The sequence below is a fragment of the Chanodichthys erythropterus genome, chromosome 11, assembly GCF_024489055.1.
Source record: "Chanodichthys erythropterus isolate Z2021 chromosome 11, ASM2448905v1, whole genome shotgun sequence".
Classification (NCBI taxonomy): Eukaryota; Metazoa; Chordata; class Actinopteri; order Cypriniformes; family Xenocyprididae; genus Chanodichthys; species Chanodichthys erythropterus.
Genome location: NC_090231.1, coordinates 53546359 through 53571311, shown reverse-complemented (window position 1 = coordinate 53571311; position 24953 = coordinate 53546359). Strand labels below are relative to the sequence as shown.

At 42.7% G+C, this 24953-nt stretch overlaps 1 protein-coding gene across 4 annotated transcripts in view; it reads right to left on the bottom strand.

Annotated features, from left to right (window-relative positions):
• Window positions 1-24953, bottom strand: part of zfhx3b (zinc finger homeobox 3b) — a 164455-nt gene that overhangs the window by 44467 nt on the left and 95035 nt on the right. For all 4 annotated transcript variants that reach the window (XM_067400051.1, XM_067400054.1, XM_067400053.1 and 1 more), the window contains exon 4: window positions 20334-20565. In XM_067400051.1, coding sequence (XP_067256152.1) covers window positions 20334-20565 — 232 coding nt within the window. The remainder of the gene's footprint in view (window positions 1-20333; window positions 20566-24953) is intronic.

Here is a 24953-nt window from a genome sequence, read left to right as displayed (position 1 = left end):
ACAAAACATGCAAAACATAACACGTTTTACACCCCTCGCATAATCTCACGTAAAAACAAATACATAATTAAGGATGACCTCCATAATTTATGAAACACAATGAGACATACACACAGCCCATCACAGTGCCAGCTCTCACATTCACTTAAAGTGCATAAATTCATTACAAGCCCTTGGGAGGCTGAACCATAATGGCAAATAAACCAAGATTACCATCATTTCTGTGAGCTGTCCTCTCCTTCCAAATTCAGTCTCCTTTCCTGTCCCTTTTTCTCGGTGAGATTTACAATGTCCCACCTTATCTACAATATCTATTCCTGCGGTAATAACCTTTTCTTGGATAAAAAGACGACGAAGAAAAAGAAAAAAACTTACTTTTGCTATATCAGTCCAGAAGGGCAGGGGGGAGGGTAGGGAAAAATGTCCTTTGTTAAAATGGTGTAGCCTGATAAGTGAGGTAATGGATTCCAGGCAGGACTGGTCCTGCTCTTCAATGTGAAAACAATAGTATTGATTTATAAGCGTGTTGTGTTTCCTGTACAGACCGGGTGTCTATCAGAGGCCCTTTGATTGAGTGCTTGGGATTGTCACTCTGTCTACACAGCTGCGGTGAAAAAAAAAAAAAAAAAGAGGGGAAAGAGGTTGCTGGCAAAATACCTTCACAATAGGCAGGTGAGCAATGATGTCATAGGAGTGGAATGAGATTCGCATTTAGCTCTGTAACCCCATATCTGCGAGTAAGAATCACATGTCCTTTTTAAACCAGAACGCTGCAATGTGAACATTTACTAGGGCTGATATCAGACTTCAGCAATGTGTCATCACATGACAATGTTCATATGTGTAGTTATAGGGCGGAAGTGATGTGTTATTAACTTGCTTATTGTGTGGAATTGAGTATGCAACTTCACAATTTTTATGTTATCATTTTTTATTTTTTTTTATTTTTCCACAGTTATCTATTCAGGTCATCACATTTATGGACGCTACCATGATGGTAATATAATTACTGTAAAAAAATATTTTTTAATAATATGTTATCATAAGATGTTTTCTTTTGTTAAATCAACTTAGATAATTAATGTAGTTCAGATAAAATCATATTTTGAGTTTCTGTTGATTAAAGCAATCGCCTTCATTGTATTAACTCAATTTTTTAATTTCAATGAACTCAAAATTTGAAGGCAACCAGGTAACTTACTTTTTCCAAGTTAAACCAACAATTCTTTTTTTACAGTGATTGTATTTCTTTAGACATCATGGACATAAAAGTGTTTCCTGTGCCTCTGCTGAACATTTAGTGCCATGGTAAAATAAATAAATAAAGATTAATGAACAAATTAGTTGAGTTAACTGATTTAACATTAAAGAATTTTAAAAAATATAATTATTTTATTCACTACACTCTCGGAAATTGTAAATAAATACGGTAGTCATACAGTACTGTGGTGTACAGTAAAGCTACAATGTAAGCCACAGACTTGGGTGAGTCGGCTGAGAACAGGGCAGTGAGCAATAGGAAAAGAGATAAAATGGACAGGAGCTCTTTCGGTTCTTACCAGCAGATGCAGTAGCCGTTCTAATTGGTTTAGGGCTAACATTAATTACCACATTGCTCATTAATGGATGAAGCCTTTATTGGTTCCATTGATCAGCAGGACTTGTTAGCCATCATCCTAAGCAATGGTGGATGTAACAAGCTTACATATTGGCATATCAATTAATGCAATCAATTCCTGCCGAGCAGCTGCCATTCCTCCCTCCCTGGGCCCGGCACTCGCTCCCTCTCATCCCCATCATTCCTTCGGACAGGCCAGACAACAGCCTGATGTCATCCAGGAATTAACTGAGAGATTCCTTCATTTCTGCTTAAGAGGAAGTGCTAGCTTGCTTAGCTCAGACAGGAAGCAGAAGTACAGAGAGATAGGACACAAGCAGGTGGCGACATACAAGGATATCATAATAAAAAAAAAGAGATAAAGTTGGCCATGTGTTATTCCACAAGTCAGTCTAATTTAATTTTAGTGCCAAAAGCAGACAGTCAAGAGAACTTGGACAAAAAGCATGGAAATTTTGTCTCTCTTTTTTTTGCTGTTTCTTGTGGTCTTTTATGATTTGCTGGTTTAAGCTATCTGTTTTTTTATTTTATTTTTTTATTTTATTTTATTTATTTATTTATTTTCTTTATTAATTATTCATTCAAATTCAAATTCTGACTATTACAATGTAGTGCTTCTAGAAAAGACAGGCAGACATGGCGACATCTGTGCAGACAGACAGCACTAAAAACGGAAATAGCAATGGGAAATTCTAACCACTATTTCAAGACTTGTTGGAATGTTCTGTAGGATTACCTATAACCTTTACAACGTCAAGAGCGAGATCATCCTTACCGCTGTTAAATGTGCTACATTCACTCCTAGAGCCGCTCCTTTCCAAACTTCCCTCTTTCTTTTTGTAATTGAGATCAATGCTGCTTTTTAAGACACATTGATTTGCACTTAAAATCCTCTCTCTATCACTGAGGATTCTACAGGGAATGCAGATGTTAAATATTACAGAAGCATGGTGAACTAAAACACAATGTTCTTGTGGGAAAACAAGGGTAGAGGACAAAGGGAAAACAGCCCATGATAGGTGGACATGCACCGTGACAAAATGGAGGGTTTTAACGGCAGGTGTGCGACACTTCATTTGCCTAATAACAAATCATTTGGATGGCGAGAACGCGAAGACGAGAGTTATATCACCTGCGCAGGATTTTTTTTAGGCAATGGCAGTTGCTCGGCTGACACAGGACACGTCAGAAGTAGACAATTTGAAAACTGTAAATAGCAAAAGCCAGGTTATCTAAGTCAATCATCTGAGCCATAAATGCCACGTAACTAAAAATACTGCAAGAATGATGCTGTCAGGACAGCCTTGATTGGCTGACGAAACCCCAACAGTGGTCACAGTCCCAAACCCTTCACCAGCAACTATCCTGAGCTGTCCAAAATATTAATTTTTATGTTTATTTCACACTTGTAGGTGCCCTCTAAAAATACAAACTTGCGCACACACCAAATGCACTTTTACAATATATATGTATATATTAATATGTAAAATACACATTTAAAAAAAAAATTATATATATCTATATCACTTTTTTGTGTAATTGTTGTGCATGTTCCTTAAATTCCCTTTTGAAAGTAGATGTAGAACATTGGTCAAATGTTGCACATCAAATGAGGTTGTCCTGCGAAGATGTGGAATCCAAACTCCCCTAGAGTCCTATTAAAAGAGAGACTCGTTTTGCTGGAGTTCATCTGCCCGAGCGGCTCATTCACTTCTAAATGACTCAACTGGCACATTTCTCCACACAGCCATGACAGCCCGACCCAGAGCACACCGTCCCAGAGGCATCCTTTCTAACATTCTCCCCTCCCTTTAACTCAGACTACACATATCAGAGACTGCAAACAAAATTCCTGAAAAGCATATTTTAAACTTGAATAAGGGCTAGCACAAAGGTTAGTTGCACTCGCACACAACCAGGCTTCCTGAGACATTTTGACATTAGACAAGGGCACTGTCGAAGCCGAGGCAGCTCAGATGCGCACATTAGCAGAAGAAGCGACAGCAAGACGAAGATCAAGGTCAGAGGAATGAGTGTTGCAAAGGAAAAGACTGGATTCAGACTAGTTTGCCTAGGAAAGCACATGCACACAGGCGCTTCGACGGGCACCCAGTCACTCACACGATCTGTGTCCTTCAGGCAGCTCTCCCAGACTCAGTCCCCTGGGCGACACGTAAGTGGGCTGAGCAATTAACAATTTCATGCTGATTGCCTGAAGCATGCTTTTCTATACCATAAAGATAATAGCATGAAGGGCGCCACAGTCTAGACCCCCCCCCCACCCCTTCCAATCCCTACCCATAATTCCAGACCGCCTCCAATCCTCCAGTCCCGTGTGATGCACTTTCCCCATTCATTGAGTCCTGAGCGTGCTGCCTGCTGGCTTCATTACAGACGCTCTACACTCAGACAGCACATTTAAGAAAAATATATAAAGGACTCCCTGAAGAGTAAACAGGTATGATTATTAAAGGATGTGAAAAAAAACGGGGGAAAAAAGATGAGATTCTCAGTCTCCCACTGGCATCAGGTGATTTGAAAGTCTAATTTGGCCGCAACACAACAGGCGTACAGGTTGTACAAAACAAACTGCCTCGGTTCCCGTGATGCAATGAGCATGCTCTGTGCAGAGGGGTGGTGATAGATTTATCATCCGCTGCCATTGGAGGCTGGCTGCATGACAGCTTGTGACGGCAGAAACTGCGCTAACCGCTGATTCTGATCAACCTCTCCGCAATAGCCCACGTACAATGAGCACATCAAAGTGTAGCGGAGACTAGAGGCAGGAAGCTAACTGTACTCTTGTGGTAGCGTCAGGCTGCAAAGTGACAATAAAACGGGTGCATCAAAAATTTGTCTTGCGTGTTCACGCAAAAACGCGAGTCTCCGGGGTTTTCAGAATCTGGGAAATATGCACATGCATGTCTGGATCAAGTCGTTAAAATGAGCACCAATACAGAGGTGATTTTCAGAGAGTCGCACTTAATGTTGTGCGTCGTTCAGATTGACGGGTGTAAATAAGGACGTGGCAAAATATAAACACTACATACCAACCCACACACAGCGGGCACTGCTAATGAACGCACAAACCCTTTACCAGACAGTTCACGTGCCCCATACACTCATTTCAGTCTGAAATCACTAATGATATTTCTGTGTTAATGACTGCCTGTTTTTAAAGCAGCAGCTGCTCGGCTCATACTGGCAATTGGAGGATTTATTTATTGATTGTTTAATGTTATGACCAGAAAAGGGAAATTAATGAAGTTGAGACAGATGAAAATCAAAACAGTACGAGTGAACATTAAACAAGAGAAAAAAAAAAAAAAAAGATTGATTTCTTGCTATTTCGCATTGAATGGATACATTTCCTTCATGGTATACAGTGTCTACTTGCCCTTGGTTGTTGTTTCTTTTCTTTTCCCAATTAGATCTGCCAGTAAAAGGTAATAAGGAAAATAAATTCAAGAATTGATTAAAATATAATAATGAATGCTTGATTGCATTTTGCACTGATAGAGTGCAAGTCCCTGATCCTCTTCAGTACTCAAATGACTGCATTAGAAATGCTCCCAAGAGAGATGAGGGAATTGGGGAAGGATCGGGAAGAGGTGTTTGGAAAAAAAGCAGTGATGGAAGCCTGCCTGATGCATAATGCACAAATAAATTGCAAGAGTTTTCAGAAAATGGAAAGCTTCAATCTGATTGGCTGACTTCACACAATTTCATGGAGCTAGGACACATTAAAAGACATTACGTATGGTCACTTTACCTGTCAAATGAATGCTTCCTGCCAGAATAAGCTGCAATTTAGATCCAGACCTAATGCCTCATTCATACAGTGTCAGGACATTACTTTGCATCCTCAGGTGATCATGGCTTTGAAAGGAAGGAATTACAAAAGGATCCAGCATTGATGCACGCACCCCCTCCCGTCTTGTTTCTCGCTCCCCCCCCCCATTCCACCCCACCACACCATCTAAATTGCAGTCACAACCCCCAGCTCGTAGGGGATGATAATTGCAGACGGCCAATAAATTACTACTGCCTCCACATCAATTATAAGCATCACGTCTGGCAATGAGGAAAATGAGATCTTGTGACAAATTTCATGAGGCTTGGCTGCCCAGCAGCCTTTCTTAACATGCTACAGATAGCAATCCCTTATCTAGCCTCTGTAATGGGGAGCTACGGATAGAGAGATGGAACAGCAGCCATTTAATTAAAAAGCTGGGTGGTGGTGGTGGTGCGTTGGGGTGGGGGGGGGTTGTGTAATTCATTGTAGGGGCCCAGGAAGAAGACAAAGGCTTTGTCTCCAATACATATTTTGCTGTGTGTTGCCAGTCATCAGGGACCGCGCTTTTGCCGGCGTTCGTTTGATAGCCATTCAGAGTATTTTTTTCCCTTCTCGGTCCATTCCATTTCCCCCCCCTCCAATCCTTTTACCTCTCCCACCTCCTCCCTTCCCCTCTTTTTTACGCTGTTATTTCCCAGGGGACTGCTGAGGTGCTTGCTCCACCAGGGCTGGTGCAACTCATTTGAGAGGGGCATTTTTTTTCAGTACGAATGACTGCAGAGAGCGAGCAGACAGACAGTGGCACTGAATGAAATGGCCCCGGCACCTAATTGCGTTCCCACCTGGGAAGCACGGGTGAAGGCAGCGGCTTCGGTGGGAGGAATAGGGAAAGGGACCTGATGAGGATTTATGGAGGACAGCGAGACAGCAAAATAAAACACCAAAAGGAATGGTCCCTAAATCTTATTTCCCGCCGCAATATTCATTGCTGTTGCAATCGGGTGTGCTGATAGAGCGTTGCAAAAACGACCGCTGCGTTCAAATTATAGCTGCACTCTCTACTAATATTTAACATCATTAGAAAATCATTAGAAAACCATCATAAAACCTGGGATTATGACTAGAGCATTAAACACAATGATTATTCAGGGTGTTCCTTTTCCCCGCTTTTCTCTCGGAAATGAGATTTTGCTCTCCACGCCTGTGCAGGAGAAAGTAAGAGTATTTCTCATAATTACTACAACATTTGAAAAACATTGGCCTGCATAAATTACTATACCATTATACGATTGTTTTTCATCCCCCCAAAGCAAAGTTCTTAAAGATGGGCTTTTCAGAGAATGACAGCTACGAGCGGCATTAATGCAATTTCACCGTGAGTGTAAGAGGGCTAATTCAGATATTGCCCACTGCCTCTGCTGTTGAATGGCCGTTGCCATTAATATCTTGTTTCTCATTGCATTTAACTGGACGCATAAATGGCCACACGGTGACTTTCCATATATTCCGCAGAATTACCTTTCAGCAGTCGGGTGATATGGTATTCACTGTGCTGTGTTCAAGTCAGGCTGTAACGTAGCCTAAAAGATGGTATTTGATGAAAACGAATGTAAAACGACATTATCAAACAAAACTTGCATTTCTTCCTTTTAATTGCATGCATATTCCACAGCTATTGCTTTAAAATTCATTTTCGCTACTCACTTTGAGCAAACTCCAGCAGGATATCACTGAGTATGTGTGTGTGTGTGTACGGGCATTATCACTAGCAGTAATCAGCCCAGAGGGAGAGGGCATGTAATGGAGGTTTCCCCAGAGGAGATGAAAGCCGCAGGGCTGAGTGGGTTCACAGGCCCGGGGTCCCTCTCAGCTTCTCAGGCGGGCGGCCGCTTTTCAGGAGCTCGGTTCACAGAGCTCCCTGCTGAGGAGCTGGCTGATGAAGCTCTTTCCTGCCTTGTCATGTTGTGCAAAGGTACTGACCCCTTGACCCTGCCCTAAAAAGCCCTCCTGGTCAGACTGGGGGGGTCTCACAGCATTTGTTGGGGAGCATATCCATGTCTTTGCGGAATTAATCTGCGGACAGACAATAGTCGCACAGCAGTGGCATGGTTTAACACCCCATGACAGTCTATAGTAACAGCCGATGAGGAGTGATTGCATCATAAATGAACACACAGGTCCAGGAAGCTCTGATTGTGTGTGTACACAAGTCAATCATAGGGCCTGCATTTTATACTCATATCCAACACAACCTTATTAATTCATGCATGGTGAACACCTATGTTTGGAAAGGGCCCCTTCTTTTGGTCATAAAGGGGGAGTTTGGGGCTGGAAATTCTCTTCAGGCAGAAAAAAAAACAGGAGGTTAAAATAAGAGCAATCCTTGTCAAGGCTTTGAGAGTAATTCAACTGACACTGATGAGAATCAATGCTCCTTTGAATGCATTACTTGGCAGAAACAGGCCTTTTGTCCCTTAAACCCAGCCAGCGAAAAATGATGCCCTTCGAACAATGGGGGGAGAGGTGAAAATATAAAGAGTGAGAGAGAGGGAGAGAGAGAGAGAGGTCCTCCCTCCATTCCCTTTCACTGAGCCAAATGGATTCCGAGCACTTATGCATTAATCAATCAATATCTCTCACTGTACATCAACGGCGCAACCAAGTTATGAATGACCTTTCCAACAAAAAAAGGACACTTTAATGTGCACAAGACTACATGTAGCTGAGTAACTTTGGCCCATTTTTTATCACGCATGATTACACCTGCACAAGGCACAGGGCCATTAATAGTGCACTAAATATGACAAGGTTAGTCATTATTCAATTAGCACAAAAGAAGAGGGCAAGGGGCAAATCGGTGAGAGAGATGGGGGTTGTCATTCTTTGGACATCCATCTGTCATTCAGTGTGGCACAGAACGAGCGGACTAACCCAGAAACATATTGTGCTGCCACTCATTGCAATAATTTTCATATTATTTAAATTGCTTCATATCTTAAGTGTCACATTTTTTCAATTCCTGCTTACTCGGAGTAAAAAGCAGCAGTGTGCAAAGTCACACTACATTTACATGTAGCATCTGTGAGAGGATCTCATATGCTTTAAGAGCACTTCTTTTGTAGCGACGTTCAAGAGCTAATTTAAAGATGGCTCCTATCTTCAGATAAAAGACGACTGGAGCAGCTGTCGCACTTGAGAGAAATCACTCGCAAAGCCAAGTCTGTTTATGATCAAGCGCAATGTTACGCTATCATTCAGCTGATCACTCTGATATAGTTAGTACTCAAAATGACTTAGAGCTCGGCCATTAGGACAAACAAGGCGTGCTCCGCCTTCCGAGGGTTTCCTCCAACAGACGGATCCACTTGAAAGTGTTTGGGTTGAAATTTTTTCATCTTAAAGAATAATAAAATCAGCAGCGAAGTGCTTTTAATTATCTGCTCATCAGTTATTACTAGTCATAGTTCTTCCCCCTCACTTTCTCTAGATGGGAGTCGAGCGGTTTTAGACTTCGGAAGCGAAATCTCTCGTGGCCGGGAACTCACTCTGTATTGATGGCGAGAGCGGCACTTAACTCTTTGAGCAATCAAAACTCAATCATTTCTCATTAAAATCCTGAACGCCTGAAATCAGATAACATTTGGGGAGAGACTCTGGCTTCGTCCGAGAAATGGATTTCTCTGGGAAAAAGAAAAAAAAAACTTTCCGGGAGGTGGGAAATTGTGAACAGACAAAGCTCAAAAGAATTTGTCTTTTTTTTTTAATGGGACCGAATAAGAAAAATGGGTGCATATATAGGATTTTGACATGGGGACTTCTGTTTCTTAGCCACCCTTTTTAGGGCTCTGTTGGGGCGTGGAGGTGAAGCATGGAGACAGAGTGGAACGGACAGGAGCTGACTGCACAGCGAAGCTAAGAAAGGAAGAACTCGGGCCAGGAGCACAAATTAATGCTATTGTGAGTTTGCGCACAATAGGGCCTGCGAAGTGACTGCGGAAGACCCTTAAACAAAAGAGACACCGCTCTTTCCTCCCTTCCCAATTAGATTTTCTCACCCGTTTTACATTACAAAAAAAGGGGTCCATTTTTGCCTAATTCCTCCCTGCCACTGACACAGGCACCTCGGAAACTAAACCAGGAGCAGATTAGCGCCAGGCACGGCATGATTGACAGCGACCTGCGCACTTGTTTCGGACACCTATGCTGCGGCTCCATCCCAACCATGACCGCTCCCTCCCTCCCTCTCCGTTGAGCGTCTCTCCACCTCCTTTACAACGGCATGTGATATTCAGCAAATACATGCAAAAGACACATTTTAAAAAATGTCTCCTCGCTTCATTTTGACCATGGCCCGAGAAATGCTATGTACTATTAATATATTGCACTCTGCTAATAATCGTTCGAGACTCCAGGCTGTGCTCAGAGATAAACAGAGGTTCACTGTATTATTTATCATTTGTTGATGTGTCCTGTTTTGCGCTGGTTTAAATGACTGACACCATGGGACTTGATATGAAATTGAGGGACTAGTAGATGTGAAGCGAGTGTGTGTATGTGTGTGTACAGTATGTTTTCTTTAATAGGCACGGGTTGGCTTGTCATCTCTATGGCTGCTCCACAGCACTGGCTCATTAAGGACACAGAGCGGAGTGATTCTGGTAAGTTCATGCTAATTTCCGTCCCTGTCTGCTCTACCACCCTTCTGAGACACTATTAGTGGCTGTTTGAATATTCAGATAAGCAGGGACCAGAAACGCACAAATTAAATCCCTTTATTCTGATTTAAGTCCTACATTGGGCTCCATCTGTACCCCCTACATATGGGCAATAGTAAAGATAGAGGGCAAATATAGAGAGACAAAGAGAGAACGAGGCCCTCAAGAGTGTTTCTGGCATGCTAACTGCCTGCATGAGAGTTACAAAACATATGAACATTATAAAACTCAATATCTAGTGATAAAAACTCAATTTTTAGGGAGCTGCAAAGTTTTAAGGGTGTATGAGCTGATGGTTATTCCTTTAGAATGAGAAGAACTCAAAGAAAGTCTTCAAAACAGGTATGTAGAATTATTGACCACAGAGAATGAGGGGAGAAAAGAGAGGGCAGCTTTTAATAGTGGTACTCACTCTAAAGCAGTGGGGCTGGAATTGCGTGTCCTTCCCTCTTGACTGTATGGCACAGCTGAATTGACTCGATACGCAGAGCACTCCTGTATGGTGACTGAGCAGTTAGCATGAAAATTGACCTTTGCTTGCTTTCTGAACTGTGGATTATTCATCTCTAATGCTTTCAATTGGTCAGGGTGGCTTGAGCTGGAACCTTCTGACATATTTGCCTTCTCCCTTCCCTCCTCTGTGTCTTTAAAACTCATTTCTAACTGAAAAAATAATGCACTCCAAGACCTTGGTGAATGACCATGCCAAGAATCCCAGAGCAATAAAAAAGGGCAAAAAAGCTTGTAAACTGCAGCAAGAATTGGAAATCAACAGACAATGATTGCATATGCAGTAAGCGTTTAACAAGCAATGTGTAAAACAAAGAAAGAGGGAAATTTGGGCTCAGTAGTGCTATTGTTCCACTGTCTTTACGTAGGGCTGGTAAAATATGGCTAAAATAAAAGTGTGATCGCTGCCAAATGGCCATAAATTGACACCAAGACTTGCAAAAATGGCTTCAATTCTTCTCATGAGAGCTCGTCCTTTGATGTGCCATGGCAGCTATCGTGACTTTCATTGTACTTTATCCAGTAGTGGTCTGACAGGACACAAAGTGCTAGAATAAATACACAGTCACTGAATGTCTTTGTCTAAAGATCATCAATCAGTGGGCTCAGGCCCATCTGAACGAGCTGCGGTGAGAATGTGTCTGCTAGCAGCTAATAAAACAGAAAATGACAGAGACCGAGTCCAAGCAGACAAAGAGATAGTGTGAAAGCTTGAGACATCATAAATCTGGCCCAGTCAAACTCCAGGAATGTCCCAGTTTGTCAAAAACAAATAGCAGCTTGTCTCTGACCATTGCTGGGCAAAGGAGCCCTCACATCTGGTCAAATAGACCTTGCGCTCTGTCAGGAATCCGGTCGAGTCCATTTTGAACAAACAAGGCCTTGATGAGGCATCATATTGCCCCAGAAGGCCTCTGCAGTAGTGTTGTCAAAACTTAGATACCAAGTCAGTACTGAAATTTTAAAAATGTGATGTTTTGAGCGCTGTTGAGCGGATTTGTAAACACCTCTGATTGGCCATTGTGTTCATGCACTCATCAGATTTGTCTGTGATTGGCTACAATGATCAACGCTTCAAAAACACGTGGTAAATAGACATCAATGACGCTCTTCAACGAGTGCTTGCACAGATACCGGTCCGCTGATAGACGCCTGCTTTCAAACACTCCCACTTTCAAAACACTTTCAAACACTTCCGTGTGCTTCTAAAACGCTCCCATGCGTTAGTCACTGTAGCCAATCACAGACCTATATGTTGAGAGCATGAACACAACGGCCAATCAGAGGTGTTTACAAATCCGCTCAACAGCGCTGAAAGCTTCACATTTTTAAAATTTCAGTATCGACTTGGTATCAAAGTCGGTACTTTTGACAACACTACTCTGCAGTAGTATGGAGACTAATCAGAAGCCTTCATCAACAGCGCCAACCAGACGTTACAGTGTGGCTAATCGATAAGCCCCATAGCAAGGGGACTGAGGTGGCCTACAGCGTGAGAATCACTGTTTCTTGCCTGTGAAGTTTTGCCGAGCATGTACAAGGAGCGAACACGATGGCATCTTCGTGTAGGAATCCAGCCTTCGCTCCCCTCAAAGACCCCTGTCAGAATACACTAATGTCACATTGATCAGCCGTCTTGCCTTCCCTAACATCCCTCCGTCCCCACTTCTGTCGCTCGTTCCTCTCTCCTCTGGGCTGTGTGTGAATAATCAAGCGAGGGCTGAATCAATGGCTGCCGTGCGGCTCCACAGGTAAAGGTTAGCAGGGTGGAATATTGAATTATTCCTGCTTCTCTCATCAGTGCCATCTGCTTGGCTGCCTCTAATTGACAGGTCAGAGGGACAAGATGGCTCTCTTCAGTATTTATGTGTGTGTGAAAGCCTGATCTTCTGCATTCTAGCCGCAAAACAACAGACAGCATGTCTGCGATGAAATGTGCATCTTCCCATCAGCAAAGGATTGTTTCATGTGCCAGTTGCCCTGAGAAGTCAAAGAGAGAGCGAGGGCATTCTGCTGTCAGAGCTGTATGTTGTAGATACACCAGCTCATCCACAGCCAAAGATCAGAGCCTTTGATCTTTCACTTCCTCTCTAGAGGGGACAAATCAGCTTATTAAAAAAAAGACAAAAATCTAAAACTTTCGACTGATCGACAATGGGAAAACTCCATCTCTCAATCCCTCAGTGTTTTCTCACCTGTGGTCACGCCAAACTGATGAAACTCTAACCTAGGGGAAAATTCCCCATCTGAAGTAGCAGCTAAAAACTCATTGGCTTCAGTCTTTAGTGTACATGAGATCCATAAACTAAAAAATAAATCTATATGAATGTACAGTGATTTCTTAAAGCCAGATGTACAAAATATCACTTGGAGAAGACCTCTACATTTATTAAGTTCAGATGCTAATTATAGTGTGTGTGTTTGTGGACATACATATACAAGCATACCTCAATTCATCATATACTTACTATAATGCCTTATTTAAAATATATAGCTTGTACTTGTTCCAAAATGTTAAGCCCGCTTTGGATAAAAGTGCCAGCTAAACCAGTAAATGTAATGTAAAAATCTAGCTGTATACACAAATAAACTAACATTAATTTTGGACTATTTTGAAAATAGATTTTGTACACTTACATTAAATCAACTACATAGGTGCAGTCAGCGGGTGATACCAAAAATTGCTATAGAAACAACCATTATATATCAGTCTTTGACTACGAAAGACCTTTTTGTCATCTGCTGTTTCTCCTCCAACCATAAATTTCTGCTTAGCTGCAGTCAGCTTGGACACATGACTGACAGTTCCTGTCCTCTGCGGTCTCAGTGCCCTGACTGACACAGGACGAGCGCGAGCCTTCAGCCTGCCACCCGAAACCCTCGCGCCCTCTTCGCGTTCCCCACCGCAGCCTCCAGGCCCCGGAATAGAACTCATTAGCACGTTTGGTAAGTACAAATGAGATGACTGCCTCCTGATGGACTGTCTATCTTTTGGATCAGCTTTCAGGGAGAGTGTCTCGTAATGACGGGTGAAGGGAATGAAAGAGGGGGAGAGAAACTAATATTATAATGCTCTCTGCGCTCACTCTGGGCAGTGCACCTCGCAATGGCCTGAAATGGAAGGCCCTGAAGTGGGCTTGATGACAGAGGAGGCCTCTCTCACCCACATGTAGGATCCCACTGTGGGTTGATGAACACCCACATGTGTGTTAATTGGGTGTCTGTGAGCATGTGTGCCTGTATACAGTACAAATCTGCAGCATAATTTACACCCTCTTATCATCTCCAGATCAAAATGGAGCAAAGAAATATGTTCTCTGCAACGCTCTGCTCGACGTATACACACAAAAACACACACATGTGCTGCCTCAAAAGGCCCTCCGTTTGACCCATGTCCCTTCTACCTACTTGTTAGGGCAGCCAATGGTCAGAGCTATCTGGGCCCGGCCAGTAAAACGGCAGAAGAAATCGCCACGCAATCCGATTTGATTCTCAGACAATCCCAGAATAGCAATTGCGCTTCTTGGTCAATTTGCAGTAGTAGGATGAGCCAGGGAAGGAATTTATACAGCGGCTGTCTATAAACCAACCGACAAAGAAAAGACTTCCTTGTGTGAGCTTGGCGCGGACATATGAGCACAGCCCAACATTGCGCTGAGTGGAAAATCCATAAAGCCATCACTTAGGCTCTTTAATAAAAGGGCCAGTTTCATTTTAATATTTTTCAAAATGAAAGGTAATGCATTTATGAAATTCGTGGCACGCTCAGCGGACTAAAAACAATTTCCTCTGCTAGGCTGTGCCCTTCAGCTGTGGATTAAGGGACAGACGTCCGAAAGGAGCCGACCTGAAGCCCTCGGTGGGGCCCTTACCAATCGGATCGCTTCCCCTCGTCTCGAGCAGCATCCCAGCGATACCAGATTTTATTAAAAGAATCCTCAGTGATGTTTGTTGCATGACTTGCTCTGTCTTTACTCAGATGTACCATGGCATGGTTGGGGTGGGGCGTGGGGGTCGTGGTTAGCGGCTATAATATCCTGTTTCTGGGAAGGTTTACTTTGCATTTTAACAAGCATGTAAAAAGTATAGGACATTCCAGGCCCGGCTGCTGTCTGCAGGGCTGTACGGGGCCCTTGGTCCAGACTTGAGCCTTGCCCTAGATAGCCCTAGCCAGCCTTCATAGTGCCTCTTCCCCTGCGGAATGCACATGCTTTATGTGCTTCATGCAGACATGTGGCCCCAGTCAATAAGAAACAGACATGTACAAATGTGCATACACACATCCACATCCCTCTTAGCTCAGGGTGACATTCCAGACCAGTAAAAATAAAGGTAAGGACTTTTTAACACCACTCGACTCTCCCCTCACTCGACATTTCCTGTCCGCTGTCCAAGAGCTTTAGTAAGTAAAGCAAAGAGCCCAGCAAACATCCAGCGTTTGCTTTAATAATGAATCAATCTGTGCATGCGAGGTATTTTTGCATAGAAGCTGATATTATTCATGAGGCTGCAGGCGGATCATAGAGAGAGGAGAGATATGCTATGCTTGCAGAGACAGGGTAAAACTGGGACCCTGTTTCCTGTTCTGTAATTTTTTTAAGTAAGATATTACATATATTATGCCAAACTACTTAATGACGTTCTTCTTTTGAAGGATTAGTATTGATTTTCTTCACAATGATATCAGGACAGTAATATCTCCCTGACATTCTGACTTTATGCTCTCCAAAAATATCAAAATGAATTTGATTTAAAAAATTTAAAACATTCTCATCAGAGAAGAGGTGTATTCAACTCATTCTAAGCATGAACTGCATTCTTATAATAATAATAATAATAAAAAAGTCATGTCAGTGACCCTTGGATCAGTCAAAGACTAGTTTAGAGTCTCCAGTGCACTTCCATCTCCCGCCTGGGCACTGAGAGGGGAGGGTTGCAGCTGGCACAAGAATCCGAGCAGGCCACTGTTCCCGTGTCTACAGACAGGGATTTCCTGCAGCACGTCATAGCTCAGCGATCACGGTGCTGCCATCTGCGACCGAAAAAGATTTACATCAGCAGCTAATCCACAGCGTCAGTGCAATGTGTTCGCTCTCCAAAACAGCTTTCCCTCCTCTCTCCTACAAACACACACAAATCTTCTGGGCTGGCAATGCCACCCAAAGGCCTGTAGCGCCATCAAAAAGCCAACTAACCATCTTTCAATTCCACTTACCTCTTTTCTTACTCTCTCTCTCCTGTATCTGTCAGTTTGCAATGTTCAAAAAAACTTCAGTCCATTAAGTCTTCTGAAATGAGAGACCCCAATGTGTCATCCAGCTATATGCCCTGGTGAACATCACTCATAGAACCTGTCATCTGCTGCTGTAGTGTCTCTTCCCACACATCAAGCTCAGACATACACGCACACACACTCTGGAAGCTGACTGTGTGCATGTAAGCATGTGTTAGTGTGTGTTGTCTTGGGTGTCTGAGCTTTATAATTTTGGGAAACTCTCTTCTCGCAGAGATCTCCTTTGTGTTGTGGTGAGAGAAAGGGTTAAGAATGACAAATGGACATCCAGTGAGAGAATGGCATGCTTGAGCAGCACATTTTAGAAGCAAAGGCAGGAATTAAAACAATGCATGCCTTTTATCCGCGCACTGCTGTAATTGGATGGGAAACTCTGCCGCCTTGGCACTCTGTGGGCGAATCAGAGGGCAAAAAAATGTGGCACAGAAACCAGCCTACAATATCTGCATTCACGGCCAGAAACCATAACCATAACAGATTGAACATATTTTGTGCATGTGTGTATGCAGTGTCACCATATCTGAATATCCTATATTGTGTTTGTTATGGGCCTAATAATGCTTAGCTGGAATGTACTCACGGGTGATTGGTTACTTTAATCAAGCCTGAACATGGTTAGTTCTGAGAGAAAACAATATCACAACACCATATGGATCAGAACTGAAAACAAAGCTAATCAATATTTCCACAATCAATTGTTTTCATCAACAGCATCTGCTATGGCACACTTTCTCTGAATTAGTGGTATGGATCTTTTTAAAAAAATGATCCTCATTGATATTGTTAACAAATGACCAGAAAATGGAATGTGACAGTTCCAGAGAGAGACGTGAAAGACCTCCCTCAGGGGTGGCTGTGCAGCCTTAATTTGGGAACTATTAGTGCTGTATCTGTTGGTTAATGTGCGTTACTGGGGGCTCTTAATTCATAAACTTCTACACTAATTGATCGTCAAAGAGTTTTGAGTTTTAGGTTGCTGTCACACATCCAAGTTCATGTGACTGTCTGCGTACTGTGCTGTGTACTGATTAAATTCTAGACCAACTGAAAACTAGATGTTTTGAGTTTCTGAATAAAATTGTGCTTGCCTGTGCAAAAATTGCTGCCATGGTAAAAGACAAAGGATATTCTGGGCTAGGGCACTGCCATGAGGTTGCTAAGGTGTTACTCAATAAGGTTTACAAAAAATAATTCAAACTCTAATTAATCATTGTGAATCAGTTCAAAATATTCACCAAAATAACCAATTTAACCCTCTGGTGCTGTTTGTGTGTTGTTTTTTCATTTTAATGAAATGATTCTACAACTTGTTTTACTCTAAAACTGTGAGAAAATCAAAGCTATAAATCTAAACAAGCTGATTGATACCTCAAAAAAAAGAGCTTTCAGCGAGATTTTGTTTGGGCGCAGTACCAAATGTTTCCAATAGATGAAATTCATCTCCTGTTCATTTCCAATACAGTCATCTTTGACTGCAAACAATACAAGTGTTACTATTCTTTCCAGGACCATTTAACCTTTTCGAATCACTTTTGTGTGTTCACACAGCAAGTGCCAAATCCTTTACCAAGTTTTGTGTAATTCCGATGAAGTAAAACATTCTAAAAAAACAAAACGTTATGACCGGACAGCACCAGAGGGTTAATATAAAAAAAAAAAAAAATCAGACATCATCATGACATGCAAAAGTAAAAGACCTGTTTAATTGCTTAGAAAACACAAATCTCCTCAACAAGCTAATATGAGGTATAATTCATGTCTGTAGCAAAAATTGCACAGGATGACTTACATGCCAAAGTTTAATACTTAGAGTTAGGGGTTTTAAAAAAACTCAATCCACATTGTTTTTGTCCAGGGTTGTCGGAAACTCCGGGAGAGAAAATTGGGGAGTGGGAAAGTCGAGCTCTGCTTGGGGAAGTAGCCCAGCACCAAACACCAACAGAGCTGCACACTACACGGCAGCAGCCAAGGGAATTGCTGCCTAGCTGACCCAGAAATCCAGGGCCAGCTTTGTTTTAACAAGCAGGGGAGCCTTCTACCACTTTAGTAACTGTGTCTCAACCACAAGAAAGAGCCCAGTGCCTCAGAAGAGCTAGCAGGGAGGAAATTAAATATTACAGCATCAGGGAATGGTTTCACTCGGGTAAGGGGGTGGGGGGCAGGACATTAAGAAGTGTAAAGGTAGTCTAGGGGAGGGCGGGTTCATAAGCAAGGGCAACGGCGGTGAGGAATTAGCAACGTTCATACTCGCTGATGAAGAAGTATGTTCATTATCAGTGTAATTCGAACAAGATGCTGAAGCAAGGAGTTGGAGTAGGCGAAGAAGGCTGACATTCTTTATTACACACCTCATTTAATTTAACTGACCTTTAAATATATGTACTTATTTATATATACAAGAGTTGAAAAAGTGTGTCTTTGGCCCTGCTATTTAAAGGCATGGGACTTGTTTTCAAGCTAAGCAGTGCGCCACGGCTTGGTCGACAGGAGCTCGAGTTTGATCCTGCATCTGTAGGGCAATCAATCAGCTGTTCAACGCTCCGACTGCAGCCCGCTCCGTTTGGTAAACAGAGCGTCAAAGGCAATTAGGACAGTGGTTCCTCTCTGAAGACCCAGCCTCCCTAGCGCTCATAGGCCCAATACTGACGTCAGTTAGGAGGTATCAGCTATCAAAGGACAGGGACGCTGGGACCCCTCTCTCTCGCTCATTCTGTCTGTGTAGGAAACAATAGCTGATAATAAGAGGCAGGCTGGTTCCCTTTTGAGCTGCTGGTCGATTTACACTCACCTTGTCCTTCATCAGCATTTCCCAGTCAGCACTGGGCTAGACCTCAGCCTTAATCACCTACATATTCTCTCCTGAAGGTACAGAAATTCAATAATATCTAGTCTAGAAAAAGCCAGTAATTAAATACATCAAAAAGCTTGCATGGCCACGCAATCAGCCATCATCAAAGCACGCAGCCATTTCTCACTAAAAAGAACATCTCATCTGACTAATCCTGGAAGAGTTCGGAAAAGTTGCAGACATAATGTGTTGTTTGTGAGTTGTTGGCTCATTTGACGTCAAGGGGGTACGACTGGATTGCTGCGACTAGAAAAAAAGATGGCAGAGGGTTGCGAATGTGTGTGTGCCTGCGTGTAGCAACTGCATGCTTCTCTGCCCACACATCCCTACTGCAGGAGTCATTACCTAACCTCCAACCAGACTCACAAACAAGGGAATCCATTAACGCACATCAAAGGTTAGCCAAGAAAATATATAAATAAATGCTACATCAACCAAAAAAGAGAGAGAGAGAGTTAGGGAGAGAGAGAAAACCAGACTTGTTTGTGAACTCTTTACCTCCACCTACCCAGAAACACACTCTAAATCTCCTGCACCCCCACCCTTTTAACCTAAGTGGGCCTTCCTATTGCCTTTGCATGTTCACTTGTCCACTGTACTATAGTCATTAACATATTTGGAGTGCAGCGAGCAGAAAGCTTAATTGTCCTTAATTGCTCGGCTAAATATGTTCTCTAATGATTCTCCTCAGATCTGTGACTGCCTTTTGCGCAATTTCCCGGCCGCTGGCTTCATTATCCCTGCCTCCTCGGAACAAAGCGTCTTTAGAGGCCAACTCCCCCCGCCGTCTTTCCCTCTCTCTCTCTCTCTCTCTCTCTCTCTCTCTCCCCCACGGCACAACGCTAAGAGCCGGTCGGGCCGCCTGGCTCGCGGGAGGGAGGGGAGCGACGCACAATGGAAGTCTTTTGTCAGGGCACGAGAGTCAAAATGATTAGAAAACCAAATCCATGCTGAAACAGTGTGTTAATTGACTGCGGCTCTGTCGTCTTAATGGCTAACTAACGTATGGCCTGACGAAGGCCTCGGCCCCCACCTTTTGTTTCTAGCGCCCCCTCCCCTCACCGTTTGGAGCTTAATGGCATCTATGATTGTTTGTTTAATGCCGGCACAGCAATGGGACCGTACTCGTATTAATGAATGTGCTGTGCCAGATCGCCGTTGTCCTTAGGATATCCTCTCGCCTTATCAGTCATCAATGGAGCACAGAGCCACGGCGGTGACGTCACAGGCACAGCCCACAGACTGAAGATGTGCTGTGCTCTTTCACTTAGAAGCGTCTCAATGACTCCAGTGTGACCAGGTTTCAAAAACCAGGTGAAGATACTGGCATTAAAAGAATCTTCTCTATTGGTAACCGAATCCGAAGCCATGCAACAATGAACATTGTAGTCTATTTATAATGCAATATCTATCTATTATCAATCTGAATTATGAATGGAGTGGGTATTTTCCACTCTCAATTTCAAACGAGGGGAATGCCACAACTACTAAAGAGGGATCCATCCCCATGCATATCAGGTGAGCATACAAGCTTGTATTAATTTAATTCTTACCCGTGTCGGCAGACGGACACTTGCGAATGGTGAAGATGGCACTCAACTCCTCCTCTTCCTCAGGCAGTCCCTTCTGCAAGCGCTGCAGCTTCCTCAGGCTCTCGCTGCGCTGGTGCTTCATGGAACGGACGTGTTGGATAAGGTTCAACTTGGCCTTGGTGGAGTAGTTACACAGGACACAGTGGTAGTAGCACGACTCGCCCTCCACAGCGTTCTCGTGCTGCTGCAAATGCTGTAGTGAGAGAGAGAACAAGAGAGTTAGCATGGGGTTTTTAACGAAGGGGATACCTAATGCCATTTACAAATGAATAAATCAATTGCCAATCAGGACTCTGTTGTTTAACACAAAGTCAACGTCATTCATCAACACTTTGTTGGTCTCTGGAACCTAGCATGAGTGTGTGTATCTCTGTGTGCTAACAAGACAGAGGAGGGATGTTGGCGTCCTCTGGGCTGGCAAGGTAGACCAGAGGAGCATGTCAGCATCTACAGGAAGAGCTTGAGCAGGGACACACTGAGAAAAGTGCATTGATCCCTTTCACTCAAGATAAGTCTTTCGTCTCTGAAAAGGAAACTCCAAACATCTGCCTGTTTCACGCATGGGATGCTAAATATTGATCACCAGCGAGTCAAATCCTGCTTCTTTGAGAGCAACGCAAAAAGAGAGAGACCGGTGGTGGTGGGGTGCTCTGACTATATCCAGAAGAGGGTATAGGGATCCTTGGGGGGGGGGGACCAGAGATATGTGCTATGATCCACGAACCCAAAACAAGCCAACCACACCGCACACCCAATGGTAACAGCAATCCCAAGCCGAGTCTGTGTTCATTGAGCACACCACATCTAATCAATGAGATAAGACCAACACAATAAGGACACTGCAGGCCTATATATCTGACTGCTAGTCCCTAGTTAGCACCTGTGCATGTATGTTGAAAGTACTGACTAATACATCTCGACTAACCTTGATTCATGTCTTCTTTCAAGTCATGATTGTTATTTAAGCCTTATGAAAGCTATCAATGAACTTTTAGAATAGTGTCACTGTTAATCAATGTCAATTTTCCCCTTATTCATTCTTCATGGCCATCATCTCTTTGGTGAATTATGTTTGTGTATGTAGAGTGAAAGATTAACTGCAATTTTAATATGTCAGACTACACATACACTCACTGTTCACCCTCCATGTAGAACAAGAGAAACAAATAACCATTGTGTGTTCAGGAACAGCACACGCTAGATCTTTGCAACAATATGACAAAGGCACATGAAGGTCATTGGTAACTTGAATACTAAAAAAAAAAAAATAAAAATAAAAAATATAAATATGGATGGAACCATGGCCTAGCAGCTAATTTGCCACACTGAGCTGTGGTAGGATTAGGATTAGTTCACTTCAGAATTAAAATTTCCTGATAATTTACTCACCTCTATGTCATCTAAGAGGTTCATGTCTTTCTTCAGAAATGAAGGTTTTTGGTCCAAATTGAAGTTTCATTGCAGCTTCAAAGGTCTCTACATGATCCCAGCCGAGCAATAAGGGTCTTGTCTAGCGAAACAATCAGTTATTTTCAAAAAAAAAAACTATGTCACGTGTGACCTTTCCAACATGATTACGTACGTAATGCATGGTGCATTGCAGAGCAGTGCAAGATGAGCATTTGTCGTTAAAAAATATATAAATTTTTATTTTATTTTTTTTTAGAAAATGACCGATCGTTTTGTTAGACAAGACCCTTATTCCTCGGCTGGGATCGTGTATAGCCCTTTGAAGCTGCATTGAAATTGCAATTTGGACCTTCAACCCGTTGTACCCCAGTGAAGTTCACTATATGGAGAAAAATCCTGGAACGTTTTCCCAAAACCCTTATAGTCTTTTCGACTATAGAAAGAAAGACATAAACATCTTGGATGACATGGGGGTGAGTAAATGATCAGGAAATTTTAATTCTGAAGTGAACTAATCCTTTAACGGGGTGATATGAGTTTACATTTCCAATCATATCTGCTCATCAAATAACAGTATCTTTCCTAAGTCTCTTTAGCCTGTATTGGTTGTTTACCTTCCTTCTGTTACGTGAGTCACGAAAAAGCAACTAAATTGAACCACGAATGAGATGATGCAAATCTGTAAAAATATCTCTCTGCCTTTTTGCCTGGCAAAACATGTATTTTCTCTCTTGTGGAAAAGCTCTTAATCTCCTGCACAGACCACCCCCAAACCCTGACAAAGGTCGGGGAAAACAAATTGATTCATTAAGACGCGGCTGAGTTGGCTTTGCCCTGCAGCGCAGAGATGAGATGCTTTTCCATCGGCTTCGGATGCACAAAGCCAGAGTAACATTAGATTTTTAACCCAATTAAGGCCACATCAGGTGTTGACAACAGTGAGAGAGGAAAAAATATTGTGTTCCCTGAAATGTTCTCCTTCTCTGGTAATATTTAATTTTCGGGTAACATTGCTATAAGGTTTTTTTTTTTTTTTTTTTTTTTTTAAAAGCAATTGTGGTGCTAGTATCATATGTCACCCTGGTATACCTAAGATGTGCATTAGGACCACTGACTTCCAGGAATGGGTTTTTGCTTTTTGTGTGTGCCCCTCAGCTCCATGTAATGGAGTTATTAGGTGATCGTAAAAGGCTCTGTCTTTCTCCTCACGCTCTCTCTCGCTCTCCTTCACTCCCTTTCCTGTTTGAAGTGGGGGTATGATGTCATTGAGTAGGTGCTGCTGGATGTTTTGGGCTTTACTTGAGTTGAGCTTCTTCGCCTCACCCCCCTAACACATATGCAGCGTATCAGAGCTCAGGTACACTGATCTGTCACGGATTTGCTTGTATAAAACACCAAATCAATCCGCTGTGTGCTACGAGATGGCACGGTTTCTTCTTTCTTCGCAAGCGAGGAGGAGAATATATGGACTGAAACGCACATCTTTACTTGAGCCAACTTTTGTGAAAATAAGTGCAGCAAAAAAGACGACACCTGAACTAAACTTCAAAGATCTTTGAGAAAAAAAAAAAAAAAATGCGGGGAGTTTTACAGCGCCCATAAAAAGGGTAGGATTTACATGGGTCAACCTTAGCCCAGCGAAGAGCAATATATCACTTCTTTACCCAAACTAAAGCCAGTCTACCACACACTAGATGCTAAATATGTTAGCCAATATGCTATACAGTGATGGTACAGCTAACATATTTACTCCAAACTACCATGCTGCCCAGGTACTTCAAAGAATAACATGGTATTACCATATAGCATAAAAAATTATTATTATTATATATATATATATATATATATATATATATATATATATATATATATATATATATATATTCCAAAGGAACTTTTTATAATGGACATTAGAAGGTTTAAAGGGTTAGTTCACCCCAAAATGAAAATTACCCCATTATTTACTCACCCTGAAGCCATCCTAGGTGTATATGACTTTCTTCTTTCAGCCAAACACAATCAGAGTTATATTAAAAATATCCTGGCTCGTCCAAGCTTTATAATAGGAGTGACTGGAGGATTTGACTGGGAGTGACTTGAAGTCCAAAAAAATGCGACAGCCATACGCATTCGACTTGCGTCCAAAAAGCATTAACTTCCGCGACGTAGTACACAATGACATGACATTATAATGCATAGTACATCAAGTCATTGTGTACTACGTCGCAGAATGCTTTTTGGACTTATGTTGAATGCGAGCCAGGATATTTTTAATATAACTCTGATTGTGTTTGGCTAAAAGAAGAAAGTCATACACACCTGGGTTGGCTTGAGGGTGAGTAAATTATGGGGTAGTTTTAATTTTTGGGTGAACTATCCCTTTAAGACTCTCCAACACATCATAAGGTATAATATTCCTGAATATCCATATAGCAGAGATAAATGTATTGCTCTCCAGGTCTGAGACCAGAGGGCCAAAACGATCTCTCTCTCACAAACATATCTACATGATTCCATCTGAAACATCCACACGAGGGATCCTTAAGATGATCTCTGCACCTAATCTCCCACCCAACACACACACACCCCTGGGTCTGAACGTGAAACACAATAACGCATGAGAGAGCGCTTGTGTGCAGTGTGTCTGTTTCCTATGATCCTGAGATGAAGCTCCATGCTGATAAATCACCTCCAACTGAAGTGCAGGAATTCAGCGGCTTAATGAAAAAGTCATGTTCACCGAGCAGGGAGGGGCCGGTCAGGGTGCTGTTGAGAAGTCTCCCCTCCGCAGGGGCCCCAGAACAGCATACAGGCCCCTGGAGCCAGAGAAGGCCACAGAGTCAGCATGGCTTACATTACTACTCAAAATTCATTTAATTGGCTGGAAGTTAATGGCAGACTTACAGGAGAGCACATGAGCTGTGGGGAAGTGCAGTGGAGCGAAACCTGAGTGGGCTGGAGGGAGTAAGTGTGTGTGTGTGTGTATGAGAGAGAAAGAGAAAATGCACGTGTGTGCAGCAAGTGCGGCCCATCTTTACAGGACAGGAGTTACTCTCTCTCTCACACACATGCACATAACGACCCAAGTGAAGGATGAATCAGTCCCCCTGTACTCGTGTAGGTGAGGAAAAGCAAGGGCGACTCACCTCGTCCACCCCGCCGCAGCTCAAC